The sequence below is a fragment of the Myotis myotis genome, unplaced genomic scaffold (assembly GCF_014108235.1).
Source record: "Myotis myotis isolate mMyoMyo1 unplaced genomic scaffold, mMyoMyo1.p scaffold_m19_p_1, whole genome shotgun sequence".
In the NCBI taxonomy this organism is placed as follows: domain Eukaryota; kingdom Metazoa; phylum Chordata; class Mammalia; order Chiroptera; family Vespertilionidae; genus Myotis; species Myotis myotis.
In genome coordinates this window covers 32,548,067-32,563,359 of record NW_023416313.1, presented here as the reverse complement: position 1 = coordinate 32,563,359, position 15,293 = coordinate 32,548,067, and the positions used below count along the sequence as shown (strand labels likewise).

Sequence of the window (15,293 nt, the reverse complement as noted above, 5' to 3'; positions counted from 1 at the left end):
TTTAATAACTGAGGGACTCCCCCCAACCCCCGCACAAATTTTTGTGCACTGGGCTACTAGTTATATAATAAAGTAGGTTTTCTGAATTGTGTATGTTAAAAATTGATAAGTTAGTTGGTTCATGTGGTTTTTTTGTTTTGTTTTGTTTTTTACGTGTTTTTTTTTAATGTGTTTTTACTTATGTAAACAGGTTTGTGTAATTAAAATTAAGTATGTATGAAAAGTTTAATTTCACAGAAAAGTTTTCTATGTATATTACTGTAATTTTCAATGTATACTGAATAGGACTAGTAAATGTACATTCACTAGTCACAGTGAGTAAAAAGATGCACATGGCTGGGGCCTGGCTTAGCACACTTGGGAACATAAGCCTACATGAGTTGAAACTGCTACAGAAGTCACAGCACGCGACAGAACCAATTACCGTGTGAAATGTGATGTGATCACGTGCTAATCATTCACCCAACATTGTTTATGACTCTTGGATTTTACATGTAGACTATGTAATATTTATGTTGGCGAAATTACTACAGTGTTTTTTCCAACATATGACCTATTTACTAACATTTATTAAAAATAACAGTGAAGCAATAACAAAAAAATAACCTGTTAATTATAAACAAAACTTGTTAAGAGAATTTTAAAATTAACAGGGTGTTAATTTCCACATATGACATATAGACCAGAAATTTTGTTCATTAAGTCTGAAGTTCGTTAAACCTAGGTCTACAAAATTGAGGGTTTACTGTAGTGGAGGAATTAAGCACATCCTATGTGTCTTCACTGAGAAGAGACTCTTGCAAGCTTGCTTCTGGTTTTCTCTGTACTTCACCACAGTGTCTTTTTTTTTTTTTAAATCTGTAATGTATTTTTGTTGTTATTTATTCATTTATTGTTAAAAGTATTATATAAGTCTCTTCCCCCCCCTCCCATTGACCTCTCCCCCAGGCTTCCCCCCCACCCCCCCAGTCTGTGTCTATCACTCCATGTGTATTTTCCTTTTGCTTTGTCTCCTTTTGCTGTAATAAATCTATCTAGCTGTGAGTGCAACTATATGCCGAGTCCTGTGAGTCTAATCAGTCATTGAACCTGAGGTTGGTCTTGTGGGCCCCCAACACAGAGTGACCTGGAAGTCTGACAATGACAGTTGGGACTTGGAACAATGTGGTATAAATCAGGATTCATGGGCATTAGAGGAAGAGAAACAGTGGTGTGGAAGACTACAATGAGGAGGTAGTGAAATTGGACATGTTTTTCTGATTTGAAAATTGATTGATTGATTCAGCAAATATTGAATATTTATGTCTGGCATTGGGCCATATATTTGAGGTATAAAGATAATTATGGTACCATACCTACCCATAAATAACTCAGTGTTTATCAGAGTTGGAAGTTAGGCTTGTTAACATAATTATAATAAAATATGATAAAGATGTACAAGAGAATATAATCAAGTATTATGGTAACGTGGGAGATAAGAGTCTGGAAGATAGACTCCAGGGAATGAGCTATAATTGAGGATTTCTAAGGAAAGTGTCATTTCAACAAGATTTTTTTGGTTAAAGTGAAGGAAGAATTTTTAAGAGATACAAGGAGGTAACTAGGTAGGAGATAAAACAGATTAAATCTTAAAAGGAGTTTGGAAGAGGAAGGATCTATCAGGAAGGGGAGATTCTGAATTGGATGAAGATGAGAGTGCAGGGGATCAGATTGGAGTGGCTTACACTTTGAGTTATGGCTACAGATTGTAGGAACCAGGTGACTGTGAAATGGCAGTAGGTAGAATATGGGTAAAACAAGCCTGTTTCAAAATGCCACTTAGATTTTGGTGTGAAGTTACAGTCCCTTTGCAAAGCTTTACCAGGTATATTACATGAACTTTCAAAATTACCTCAAGTTATATAAAAGTAAAAAATTTGACTTGTGCATGCTTTCTTTAAAAATTTTTTTAAAAAGTGAGATAAGTCTTTTTTTGTAGGACCTTGTGATCATGAGATGTTACATAAAAGGTGTTTAATAGTTGTGATTTCAAAGACTTCTCTTTTCTGGGAATACTAAGTAGACTTGTAAATTGTAATAGGTAAGAGTAAAATATGTTAAGTTCAATGTATTTTTATCCCTGGCATATTGTCATTCTTTGAAAATAGTTTATGTATTTTATCAATTCCAAGGTCATGAGTATTTTAGCCATGATTCAAGAAAAGGTCTTTTAGGCAATAATAATAGATGTATTTATAGCACGTCATTTTCTTTCATACTAAGAGACTGGCAATTAATAGGTATTGGATAATAAATAAAACAGTTGTTGGTAGCAGTTGGCCAATCCAAACTTTCTTTTTTTTTCTTATCTCCCTCTTTCCTTCTTCTCTTAATCCACTTTCCCTGCATTTTTCCTTCTTCCGCCTTTTATTGCTTTTATATACCAAGGATACCTATTACACTTCATAGCCATTGTTTATGTTCACTAGTAACACTCAAAGCGAGGGGAAAAAGCCATCTATTAATAGGGTTTGAAGTCAGTTTTTAAGGTATAGGTGGTAGCTTATTTTTTCTTGTGTTTATGTAGTGCTAAATAACATTCAGCCCCCGCTGTCCCCCCTTTTTTTTAAAAAATAAAGCAAGACTGTCATTTCAAGGAAAACAACTTATAGCATTTGTTGTCAATAAAAATTTCAACTTTTCAGAGGAAAATTAGAATTTTGGAAAATTTGTATCTGCCAATGTGAGCTGGACAGCTTCCCAATACGTAAAGACCTTTCTGATGAGATCAGTGATCATATTAATGAATATGATGATCCCTATATTATAAAATAAAGTATGTCAGCATTTGATTAATGAATGAAGTTACAAAATCAGGTCTGGGTAAAAAAAAATTCACTCAAAATATATGCCAATAGATTTTAAATTTAGCAGAGTATTAAAAGTTCATTGATAGACTTTTAGCTCCCTCTTTGCAGAACCATAAGAGACTGCCATCTGTCAGGTTTTGGTATAGTAAATATAATTTTATTTATTTTTATTTTTATTTTTTTAATATATTTTATTGATTTTTTACAGAGAGGAAGGGAGAGGGATAGAGAGTCAGAAACATCGATGAGAGAGACACATCTACCAGCTGCCTCCTGCACACCCCCCACTGGGGATATGCCCACAACCAAGGTACATGTCCTTGACCGGAATCGAACCTGGGACCCTTCAGTCCACAAGCCGACGCTCTATCCACTGAGCCAAACCGGTTACGGCAATAAATATAATTTTAAATGACATATCTGGCAAGGCCCAATTTTCTTCATCAACATCAACCAAAGAGCATATCACCGATTGAATGCAGAAAGATGTGAGAATCCAGCTCTGTTCCATTGTCAGATGTTAAAAAGATACGTGAAAATGTAAGATACGTTCCTCACTAAAGATTTTTGTGTTGAAAAACAGGTATTTTGCATAAAAGTGTTATTTTTGTTAGCATATAATGGGCTATATAAAATTTATGATAAAATTTTAAAATGTTTCAGATGTCTTAATTTTAATATCTAATCCAAAATATCAATAAATATAAACCGCATACATTTGAAAGGTCATTGAGGTCCTCAAGGATTTAAAAAAGCAAAGAGATACTGACACCAAACATTTAAATACCCCTGCAGCAGAGTACTATATTTCAAATGGAGATGAGGAAAGGGTACCTGATTATCTTTGCCCATTCTGCCTGTAGTCATGAAGTATTTCACTTGAATATTGTTTAGAAATTTTAAAAAGGGAAAGCAAATTGCTGTTGGAATTTGTTTGGGAGACTAGACTCTAAGGCCACTAACAGCGGCATTTTCTTTTTTTATTATTTTTATTTTTATTTTTTTATTGTTTAAAGCAGGGGTCCTCAAACTACGGCCCGCGGACCACATGCAAATACAAATATTGTATTTGTTCCCGTTTTGTTTTTTTACTTCAAAATAAGATATGTGCAGTGTGCATAGGAATTTGTTCATAGTTTTTTTTTAAAAATATATTTTATTGATTTTTTACAGAGAGGAAGGGAGAGAGATAGAGAGTCAGAAACATCAATGAGAGAGAAACATCGATCAGCTGCCTCCCACACACCCCCCACTGGGGATGTGCCCGCAACCCAGGTACATGCCCGTGACCGGAATCGAACCCGGGACCCTTCAGTCCGCAGGCCGATGCTCCATCCACTGAGCCAAACTGGTTTCGGCTGTTCATAGTTTTTTTTAAACTATAGTCCGGCCCTCCAATGGTCTGAGGGACAGTGAACTGCCCCCTATTTAAAACGTTTGAGGACCCCTGGCTTAAAGTATTACAAAGAGTATTACACATGTCTCCTTTCCCCACCACCCCCTTGACAATCCCCCGGCCTCCCCTACCCCCCAGTGTCTTATGTCCATTGGTTATGCTTATATGCATGCATACAAGTCCTTTGGTTGATCTCTTACCACCTCCCCTACCGCCCCCCAACCCTCCCCAGCCTTCTGACGGTAGTTTGACAGCCTGTTTGAGGCTGCTCTGCTTCTGTATCTATTTTTGTTCATCAGTTTATAATGGTTCTTATTACCCATAAATGAGTGAGATCATGTGGTATTTTTCCTTCATTGACTGGCTTATTTCACTTAGCATAATGCTCTCCAGTTCCATCCATGCTGTTGCAAATGGTAAGAATTCCTTCCTTTTTACAGCAGCATAGTATTCCATTGTGTAGATGTACCATAGTTTTCTAATCCATTCATCTGCTGATGGGCACTTAGGCTGTTTCCAGATCTTTGCTATGGTAAATTGTGCTGCTATGAACATAGGGATGCATATATCCTTTCTGATTGGTGTTTCTGGTTTCTTGGGATAGATTCCTAGAAGTGGGATCACTGGGTCAAATGGGAGTTCCATTTTTAACTTTTTGAGGAAACTCCATACTGTTTCCATAGTGGCTGCACCAGTCTGCATTCCCACCAGCAGTGCAGGAGTGTTCTGTTTTCTCCGCATCCTCTTCAGCACTTGTTGTTTGTTGATTTGTTGATGTAGCCATTCTGACAGGTGTGAGATGATACCTCATTGTTGTTTTGATTTGCATTTCTCGGATGATTAGTGACTTTGAGCATGTTTTCATATGTCTCTTGGCTTTCTGAATGTCCTCTTTTGAAAAGTGTCTATTTAGGTCCTTTGCCCATTTTTTTTATTGGATTTTTTATCTTCCTTTTGTTAAGTTGTAAGAGTTCCCTATAAATGTTGGAGATTAAACACTTATCGGTGATAACATTGGCAAATATGTTCTCCCATGCAGTGGGCTTTCTTGTTGTTTTGTTGATGGTTTCTTTTGCTGTGCAGAAGCATTTTATTTTGATGTAGTCCCATTTGTTTATTTTCTCTTTAGTTTCCAATGCCCTAGGAGCTGTATCGGTGAAGAAATTGCTTCGGCATATGTCTGAGATTTTGTTGCCTTTGGATTCCTCTAGTATTTTTATGGTTTCCCATCTTACATTTAAGTCCTTCATCCATTTTGAGTTTTTTTTTGTGTATGGTGTAAGTTGGTGGTCTAGTTTCATTTTTTTTGCATGTATCTGTCCAATTTTCCCAACACCATTTCTTGAAGAGACTATCTTGATTCCATTGTATGTTCTTGCCTCCTTTGTCAAATATTAATTGAGCATATTGGTTCGGGTCAATTTCTGGGCTCTCTATTCTATTCCATTGATCTATATGTCTGTTCTTGTGCCAGTACCAGGCAGTTTTGAGAACAGTGGCTTTGTAATACAGCTTGATCAGTTACTGAGATCCCACCTACTTTGTTCTTCTTTCTCAGGATCGCTGCAGCTATTCAGGGTCTTTTTTTTTTTTTTTTTTTTCATCCCAGATGAATTTTTGGAGAGTTCGTTCTAGGTCTGTGAAATATGCTGTTGGTATTTTAATGGGAAGTGCGTTGAATTTATAGATTGCTTTGGGTAGTATGGACATTTTAATGATGTTGCTTCTACCAATCAATGAACATGGTATGTTCTCCCATCTGTTTATGTCTTCCTCTATCTCTTTTTTCAACGTCCTGTAGTTTTCTGAATAGAGGTCCTTTACCTCTTTAGTTAGGGTTATTCCTAGGTATCTTAATTTTTTTGGTGTGATGGTAAATGGGATTGCTTTTTTAGTCTCTCTTTCTGTAAATTCACTATTGGTGTATAGAAATGTCATAGATTTCTTGGCGTTGATTTTGTATCCTAACAGCAGCATTTTCTTGACCCTTCTTTCAGGTATTCTTGTTTAGCTGGTAAAAACACAAGCAAGGGAGAATGGAAAATTATCAGCACCAAACTGAATTAATGGTTGCTGGAAAAGCTGAACACTCTCTTCTAGTGTGAATCATGTTACTTTTCATCTTTCCTGGGACATTACTTTGGGGGTGAGAATGAAGGAAGAGGAAGAATTACTATCTGTTCTTAAGATACAACTTAACAAAATGTGTGAGAAAGGGAACTGAGTGCCAATAGAATTCTTGAAATTACCAGTTCTTAATTTGGAAAAATAACTAACTACTAGCCTGCCTTAAAGCTCTGCTTGCAGGAACAGCAGGGCAGTTAGCTCATAGTGCTCCCTGAGCAAAGCATCAACATTCAGCCACTCACCCAATGAGGAAGTAGGCTCTGGAAAGAAAGGAAATTAGGGTTGAAACTCATACTGGACTGCTGTCTTCAACTTAGCATATTAACTAGCAAATTATAAGTATTCTCTGCTTTAAATATTTAATCGCTGGGACTGTAAGGAGGACCTTTTTCTTTGGGAGACTTGGAGGTATCTGGTTATTGCTTTTATAGAAAATGTCAAAGACCAGTTGGAAGGAGATGGTTAATTAATTGCAATAATAAACCTGGTTGAAATGGAAACTATTGATTGAAGGAGAAAACCTCCAGACCGAGGGAGATTATGTAAGAGAAGGAAGTTTATATTAAGAAGCTTGAATATGCAAACATTTGTTGAATGTTTCCTTAAAGGAAATAGATGAAAAGGAATTACATTATCGTAGAGACCTCACTGAGAACTATCAGCAAGCTCTTCACACCTCTTCTTCCTGGGAGGATCTTTAAGATTGGAAGAGGGTTATCTGGAGGCTTTTTCCAGTAGAACCACATTGCTCTGAGGCCCCTACATAGACAGAAAATAGGTTTAGCTCAATCGTCCAATCTTAGAAAGAGAATGGCATTAGTGCCACAATTACATTAAACAGTAATGGTTGCCAGTTTATGTTTAGTGTGAAAAGAACTTGGGCTTGGACCTAGGTAATATAATCTCTTTTGTAAATAGTATCCATTATTTTTAAAGATAGATTAATGTTATTTCAATGCTGCTATTAAATAGTATATGAAAGTACTTAAGATGATAAAAGAAACGGTCTCAGAACCCACTGTTCACAGGTAGGGAAGTCTAGACATGATGCAAACCACAACCTGACCCACAGAAGTTTTTTATTTGACTTGCACAGTGTTTTAGAGATGGGAAAGTGCATAGGAATCTGGATTTCCAACTCCTCTTGGAAAAAGAAAATCATACAGTCTGTCAAAAGTGGGTCTGCCTTCTAGATTGACAGTAATCAGCTGGATCTGGTCTCTCTTCCCTTCCCTTCCTCTCCTTTCCCCTCCCCTCCCGGCAGCTAGGCCCCATCATTTCTTATTGCCTTCACACAACCTGCCTTATTCATCTGATTTCCCTGTCCAGCTCTACTAGATGGTTGAATAAGAAATTCCTAATCTAGCCAGCTGTTTAATACAGAATCTCAGGGGATCCCTTTTACCAGTGCCAGCTACCCAGTGTACAGTATTGTCTATTTAAGGATTGTTAAGACAGTGAATTTTAAGGGTTCTCATCATAGGAAAAAATTTTTTGTAACTATGTGAGGTGATATTAACTAAATCCATTTGGCAATCATTTAATAATATGCACATGTATCAAACCCTTGTGTTGTACACTTTAATACATTATGTGTCAATTATCTCTCAAACTAAAAGAATTTTGGCTCTAGGGTCCAACAAAAGTTATCATATTGAAGAATCTCAATATTTATTTCCAGGGTGATCTGCTATTGCCAATGTGTCTTAGTATTTATTTTATTCTTACCTAATAACTTATGTGAAGTAGTCATGTGCTCAATCAATTCTCATGATCTTTTCAGACATTTAAACACTTAAGGATATTAAAATGCACTACTTGGGTTTCATTTCTTTGGGAGTATAGATAGCAAATATCTTAAAATTTGAAAGTTTAAATAGCCAGGCCAGCTACCACATTGTTTCAGGTGTTTTTGCATTCTCTGGCTGTAATAGTGTAGATCTCAGAAAGTGTTAATTAATCAGTTTGCATTTTTAGACATGTTACTGCTAATATTGAGTGTTAACAAATACTCTTGACCTAAAGAGTAATTAATAGAGATTTTAGCTTCGTTTCTTAGTTGGAAGAACCTTCATAATTTTGACAAATTTGAACATTTAAACATTGTGTTGTTTTTCATTATATAATATTTGTTTCGCAAAGATAACCCCAAACAAGTTATTCTCAGCCTCTTATTATACAAAAGTTTTGATTCAGCTGCTTAAATTGCTTGTTACATTTCATATCTTGCTGATTAGAATGTTTTTGTGTCTCAATCTTCCGTGGTAATTCTGTATATTCATTATCCGGTTAATGGCTGCTATTTACTTGACCCTTGATTAAGTTAAATGGTCTATTTTGTGCAGCAGTGACATGCAATAACATTTTTCTCCTTTTTAAAATAGATTTGGACTGAGCAACAAATTTGAATCAGAATTCCCTTCTTCATTAACTGGAAAAGTGAGTGCCTGTTAATTATTTAGATACTATTTATACACCTCAAAATTGAAGTCTTTTCCTAACAAATTAGGAAAAAGATTTATACTAATGATGCATATGTTTATTGACATTAATATTGCAGTGTTGTTATTTCTTAATTTTTTTTTAGGTAGCTCCTGAAGAATTTAAAGCCAGCATCAACAGAGTTAACAGTTGTCTTAAGAAGAACCTTCCTGTTAATGTACGTTGGCTACTTTGTGGCTGCCTTTGTTGCTGCTGCACATTAGGTTGCAGTATGTGGCCAGTTATTTGTCTCAGTAAAAGAGTAAGTTGAATTATATATTTTAATATAAATTTAGAAGTAGACAAGCAAGTCTTGCATTTATCTGTTTTTATTTTTTTTTGTATTGAATGAGTCATCCTATCCTGAATACTATATAAAAATAATCTGATCCAGTAGAGGAGTGATTAATTAAATTATGGTATGCTCACATGCTGTTTATATTAAATAGCCATCTAAAATTGCTTTAGAGTAGGTAGAATACAGCATTCTATGTATGTATATATTGATGGTGGCATAGGATAATAATTTAAAATGCTGGATTCAGCTGTACCACTTATTTTTGTGACCTTAGGCATATTTCCTAACCTCTTTAAATTCTTGTTGACATATCTGTAAAATGGAAATATTCACCTGAAACAGTGTTGTTGTAAGGATAAAATAAAATAGTATTTTTAAAGCTCTTAGCTAAGTAGCTCAAAGTAAGGGTCTAATATTGATTAGTAGCATTATTATTAATATATAAGATACTTCCCATAAAAGAAATAAAATTATTACAATGCTTATTTATAATTGGTAAGATTATGGGGAATTCTGTTTTCTTTATTTTGTATTTTACAAGTTTCCTGTGATGAGTACATAATGATTTTGTAATCAGAAAATATGATCTAAAGTGTTGTAATTTGAGTGCTTATAGTAAAATTTTCAAGATGTTGGTAGCGACATAAAAAACTGGTATCGATTGAATGTATTACATTTTTGTTAAAGTTTTTAAAAATTATGGTAATTATATGTATAAAAATGAAATACTGTTAAGTTGAAATTGAATGACTATAATTGTGTGGCTACATTTCATTTTGTCTTCAAATGATAGGAATATAGAAAAGCAAATTCTGTTTGTCCCTTGATTTTCGTTATAAAATAAGGTATATTTCTACTGAAAATATTTTTAAACTAGTGCTTCTTATTGATAGGAAGGAGATAATTTCTATTTTCACCAGATCATCTTCAGACTGTAGAATTTTTTGATTTTTAAACTTTTTAAATTTTTGGTTGTTACTGGATTTGTAGTTGAATTTGTAGCTCTTGTAGTTTAGATCCTCTCACTTCCAACTGTTTGGGTGTTTCTGTTGTCTAAATGACTACTGTATATCACTTGGTTTATACTTTTCTGTCATTTAACCCAAGGATTCATTTGAAATTCTCTTTTTTGTTCGTTTGTTTTTTTACTTTTTGAAAGTTTTTATTGGATTGATTGGGGTGATATTGGTTAATAAAATTATATAAGTTTCAAGTGTACAATTCTATAGTGCATCATCTGTATATTGTGTGTTCACCATCCAAAGTCAAATTTTCTTCCATTACCATTTATTCTCCCCCCCCCCCCCCCCCCCTTATCCTCTTCTACATCCCCCTGAAGTCTCCTTTTCCCTCTGGTAATCACCTTACTGTTTGTGTCTATGAGTTGATTTTTTTGTTGTTCGTTTTTTGGTTTAATCTTTTAACTTTTTTCACTCGGTCCCCCAACCCCCTCCCCTCTGACAACTGTCAATCTGTTCTCTGTATCTGAGTCTGTTTCTATTTTGTTTGTTAGTTTATTTTGTTCATTAGATTCCACATGTAAGTGAAATATGGTATTTGTCTTTCGTTGACTGGCTTATTTCAATTAGCATAATACTTCCCAGGTCCATTCATGCTGTCACAAAAGGTAAGATTTCCTTCCTTTTTACAGCTGAGTGGCATTACCTTGTGTAAATGTTCCACAGTTTTTTTTATCCACTCATCATTTGATATCCTCTGTTTTTCACATTTTAAATGAGTAAACAAGATACTGTAATGTGTGCACAGTATAGGATTGAGAAAACAAAAAGTAAACTTCATATTCTCCACGTTTTTAGCAACTTAAGATCATTTTTCAGATGTTTTCATTAAACTTTTTTTTTATTTGGGAATAAGGTAGATTGATATTTTCAGGCTTTTCCCATTGTAGTTTCAGAAAGTATATTTCATTTGACATTGTAGTATTTGACTTAAGGTCTCTCTATATAGGTGGTTAGATGGAATTTTTATTTGATACATTTAATTTTATATGGACTCTACTATCTAGTAAACATAAATAATTATGATTATTGCTTAAAAAAAGCTATTCATTTCTCTGTTCTGGGTGTCAACTATATAATCATGGAGAGGGTGACACTTCATGCATGTATGAAGGGTATTAGAGACCCTGAAAAAGGGGTGCTTTGTAAGATAGGAGCAGGGTAATTTACAGCATGGATTTTTAACCTTTTTTTCTTTTTCCTGTTAATCCTCATCCAAGGATATTTTAAGAGAAAATGAAAGGGACAGGAAGAGACAGAGAGAGAACCATCGATGTGAGAGAGACATATCGATTGGTTGTCTCCCTCACACACCCTGACTGGGGTCAGGGATCGAGCCTGCAACGAAGGTACATGTTTTGACCAGAATTGAACCTGTGATCCTTCAGTTAGAGCGCCAATGCTCTAAACCAGGGGTGGGCAAACTTTTTGACTCGAGGGCCATAATGGGTTCTTAAACTGGACCGGAGGGCCGGAACAAAAGCATGGATGGAGTGTTTGTGTGAACTAATATAAATTCAAAGTAAACATCATTACATAAAAGGGTACAGTCTTTTTTTTTTTTCAGTTTTATTCATTTCAAACGGGCCCGTGGGCCGTAGCTTGCCCACGGCTGCTCTAAACACTGAGTAAAATGGCTAGGGTGGGATTTTTAATCTTTTATTTGTCATGGACACCTATGGTAGTCTGCGGAAGCCTATGAACAATTTCTTAGAATAATGTTTTATTGGTACCTTACAAGATTTAATGTATTTTAAATGTATAAAATACATAGGATTCTAAAGAGAGCCAATTATAAAACATACTAGTGGCCTGGTGCACGGATTCATGCACAATGAAAGGAAATTAATTAGAAGAAATATTTTAATATTGCTATTCACCCTTTCTTTATAATAGAAGTGTCAACCAAATTCACGATCGACAATGACAGATCAAAACACACGTGTGCGATTGGCACTAGCGAGAGATTTATATATATAGATATACTTGCTTATTTAGACCTGCTTTCTGATTTAGCTAAACTTTTTCCAGCCCAGTGAAGCACCCCAACTTCTCTTTCAGGTAATTGTCAGCAACACAGCAATAAATATAAACACAAGGCAGATTATTATTATAGAGCACACAGGGAGAACAAAGGGTAAAATATTTAACTGCAGCAGTGTTTGACTATATTTTGTGCAATGAGAAAACCTGAAGTCATTTTCAAGGTCCACCATTTCTTACTTCTTTTTAGCCGGGTCAAATTTCTAAGCTTTCTAAATCTCCGTTTTCCGGCTAATGAAAATAGGATTTCACCAAGTCTCCTATCTACCTACTCCAGGACTTCTGTGACAATCAAATGAGATGAGGCACGGGAAAAGGCTTCACAGACATTTGGTTAAAGTGTAAAATGTTTCAACCTGGCTATAAAGCAAGTTGTGTTCCTAGGCTGAAGAAACTCCAAGGAGGCTAGTTGCTAGGGAGAGGAAGATGGGCGTTGCTATGTGATGTCATTACCCGTTGCCCACAGCCACCATTTCTGGGCTGTGCTGGGCTGGGCTGGGCTGGGCTGTGGGCTGCATTTTGTGCCATGGGGTCTCGACAGCATCGGCTATGATTTGGTGGGGTGTTGCTCCAGGGTGGTGATGGGATCTGTGTCCCACTTAGGAGAAGCCGAATGTTGCTTTGTCGGCACTAGGTCCGTGGTGCCGTTTCTCTGTAAATGGCCAGTGCGAGTCACAACAGCTCCTCTGTTGAGTGTCTGCCCCCTGGATGTCAGTGCGCGTTATAGCGACTGGTTGGACAGTCAGACACTTAGCATAGTAGCCTTCTGTGTGTGTGTGTGTGTGTGTGTGTGTGTGTGTGTGTGTGTGTGTATTAGAGGCCCGGTGCATGACATTCATGCACTGGGGGTGTGGGAGTCTCTCAGCCCGACCTGCACCCTCTCCAATCTGGGAGTTTCTTTCTGTCTTTGCAATCATATGAACGAATTGTCTGAGACCTCAACTCAGTTTGGTTTGTTGCTCACAGAATAATAGAGGCATTTTTTTTTCTTCTTTGATTCATTGGTGGAGATTTCCTGGAATGTTTAGGATAACTTTACTTTAATTATTCCTAGACACCCTGATTTTACTTATGTCTCTCACCTTTGCTTTCCCTCCATCCCTCACCGCAACAGTAACTTGCTCCAGGCTCACTTTGCTCTAGTGTCTAGGAGAGCTGTCTGCCACCAGAACTACGATTCCCAGCATTCCTGGTGCTCTCTGCGCTCTTGGTTTTCCCTTCCTGCTCTGTCTTCGTCCCACGGCCTCCCACTCTGCCAAGTCCTCCAAGCCGCTAGCTCTCCCTCTCTACTCTCGGTCTGGCGTCTTGGGGAGCCAAGTTCCCCAAGTTGCTCCACTCTCCGCCAGCTCTCTGCTCTGCTCTCCACCCAGCAGCTTAGGGGGAGTGTCCCAGGGAGCCACGTCTCCCCAAGCTGCCAGCTCTCCCACTCTGCTCTCCACCCAGCTCCTGTGCATGCAAATTAACCTGCCATCTTTGTTGGGTTAATTTGCATACGCACTCCTGATTGGCTGGTGAGTGTATTGGAGGGACGGTCAATTTACATGTTCCTCTTTTATCATATAGGACACACACACACACACACACACACACACACACACACACGGTGTGGCCAGATTATTATGACCACCTGACATTTGTAGGCAAATTAGCTATCATTTTGCACTGAAGTTGCTAGAGGCCAGACCATTATCAATAGGGAAGCAGGTTGTTTACCACGACAGAAGAAGTGATTTTTTTCTGAAGATATGGGTAAACAGTGCGATTTAACAGCCTTTGAACGTGGGATATATTTGAATGTGAGTGGCGAGATTATTATGACCACCTGATGTTTGTAGGCAAATTAGCCATACACTGCATCGTATGGGATATGGAAGCCAAAGGCCTGTTCAAACACCTTTGCTGTCTGCAGTTACCAAGATAAAACGCCTCCAATTCGCACAGGAACACAAGGATTGGACAGTCGAGCATTGGAAAAAAGTCATGTGGTCTGATGAATCACGTTTGCAGTTGCATCATGCAGATGGCAGAGTAAGAATTTGGTGGAAACAGCATGAAAGCATGCACCCCACATGCATGAGTACAACCCTTCAAGCTGGTGGGGGCAGTATTATGGTTTGGGGCATGTTTTCCTGGCATGATTTGGGCCCTTTAATTCATGTGGAACAACGTCTGAATAGCACAACATACCTAAGTATCATTGCTGATCAGGTTCATCCTATCATGTTGATGGCGTATTCCAATGGAGATGGCTTCTTTTTTTTTTTTTTTAAATTAAATCTTTATTGTTCAGATTATTATATTTGTTCCTCTTTTTCCCCCCCCCCATAACTCCCCTCCTCCCAGTTCCCACCCCACCCTCCGCCCTCACTCCCCACCCACTGTCCTCACCCATAGGTGCACGATTTTTGTCCAGTCTCTTCCCGCATCTCCCACACCCCTTTCCCCCCCAAGAATAGTCAGTCCATTCCCTTTCTATGTCCCTGATTCTGTTATAATCACCAGTTCATTCTGTTCATCAGATTATTTATTCACTTGATTCTTAGATTCACTTGATAGATGCGTATTTGTTGTTCATAATTTGTATCTTTACCTTTTTCTTCTTCCTCCTCTTCTTAACGGGTACCTTTCAGCATTTCATATAATACTGGTTTGGTGGTGATGAACTCCTTTAGCTTTTCCTTATCTGTGAAGCTCTTTATCTGACCTTCAATTCTGAATGATAGCTTTGCTGGTTAAAGTAATCTTGGTTGTAGGTTCTTGGCATTCATCACTTTGAATATTTCTTGCCACTCCCTTCTGGCTGCAAAGTTTCTGTTGAGAAATCAGCTGACAGTCGTATGGGTATTCCCTTGTAGGTAACTGAGTTTCTTTCTCTTGCTGCTTTTAAGATTTTCTATTTGTCTTTTGCTCTTGGCATTTTAATTATGATGTGTCTTGGTGTGGTCCTCTTTGGATTACTTTTGTTTGGGGTTCTCTGCGCTTCCTGGACCTGTAAGTCTATTTCTTTCACCAGGTAGAGGAAGTTTTCTGTCATTATTTCTTCAAATAGGTTTTCAATATCTTGCTCTCTCTCATCTTCT

General features: G+C 37.1%; 1 protein-coding gene across 5 annotated transcripts in view; it reads left to right on the top strand.

Annotated features, from left to right (window-relative positions):
• Window positions 1-15,293, top strand: part of CHIC2 (cysteine rich hydrophobic domain 2) — a 56,471-nt gene that overhangs the window by 23,231 nt on the left and 17,947 nt on the right. The window contains exons 1-3 of one of the 5 annotated variants that reach the window (XM_036334095.1): window positions 1,010-1,233; window positions 8,757-8,811; window positions 8,960-9,115. In XM_036334095.1, the coding sequence (XP_036189988.1) occupies window positions 1,163-1,233; window positions 8,757-8,811; window positions 8,960-9,115 (282 nt within the window). In that variant the 5' untranslated portion in view covers window positions 1,010-1,162. Of the gene's footprint in view, window positions 1-1,009; window positions 1,234-3,181; window positions 3,390-6,268; window positions 6,392-8,756; window positions 8,812-8,959; window positions 9,116-15,293 lie in introns of those variants that run through there. The other 4 variants (XM_036334121.1, XM_036334104.1, XM_036334112.1 and 1 more) reach the window with 4 other exon arrangements.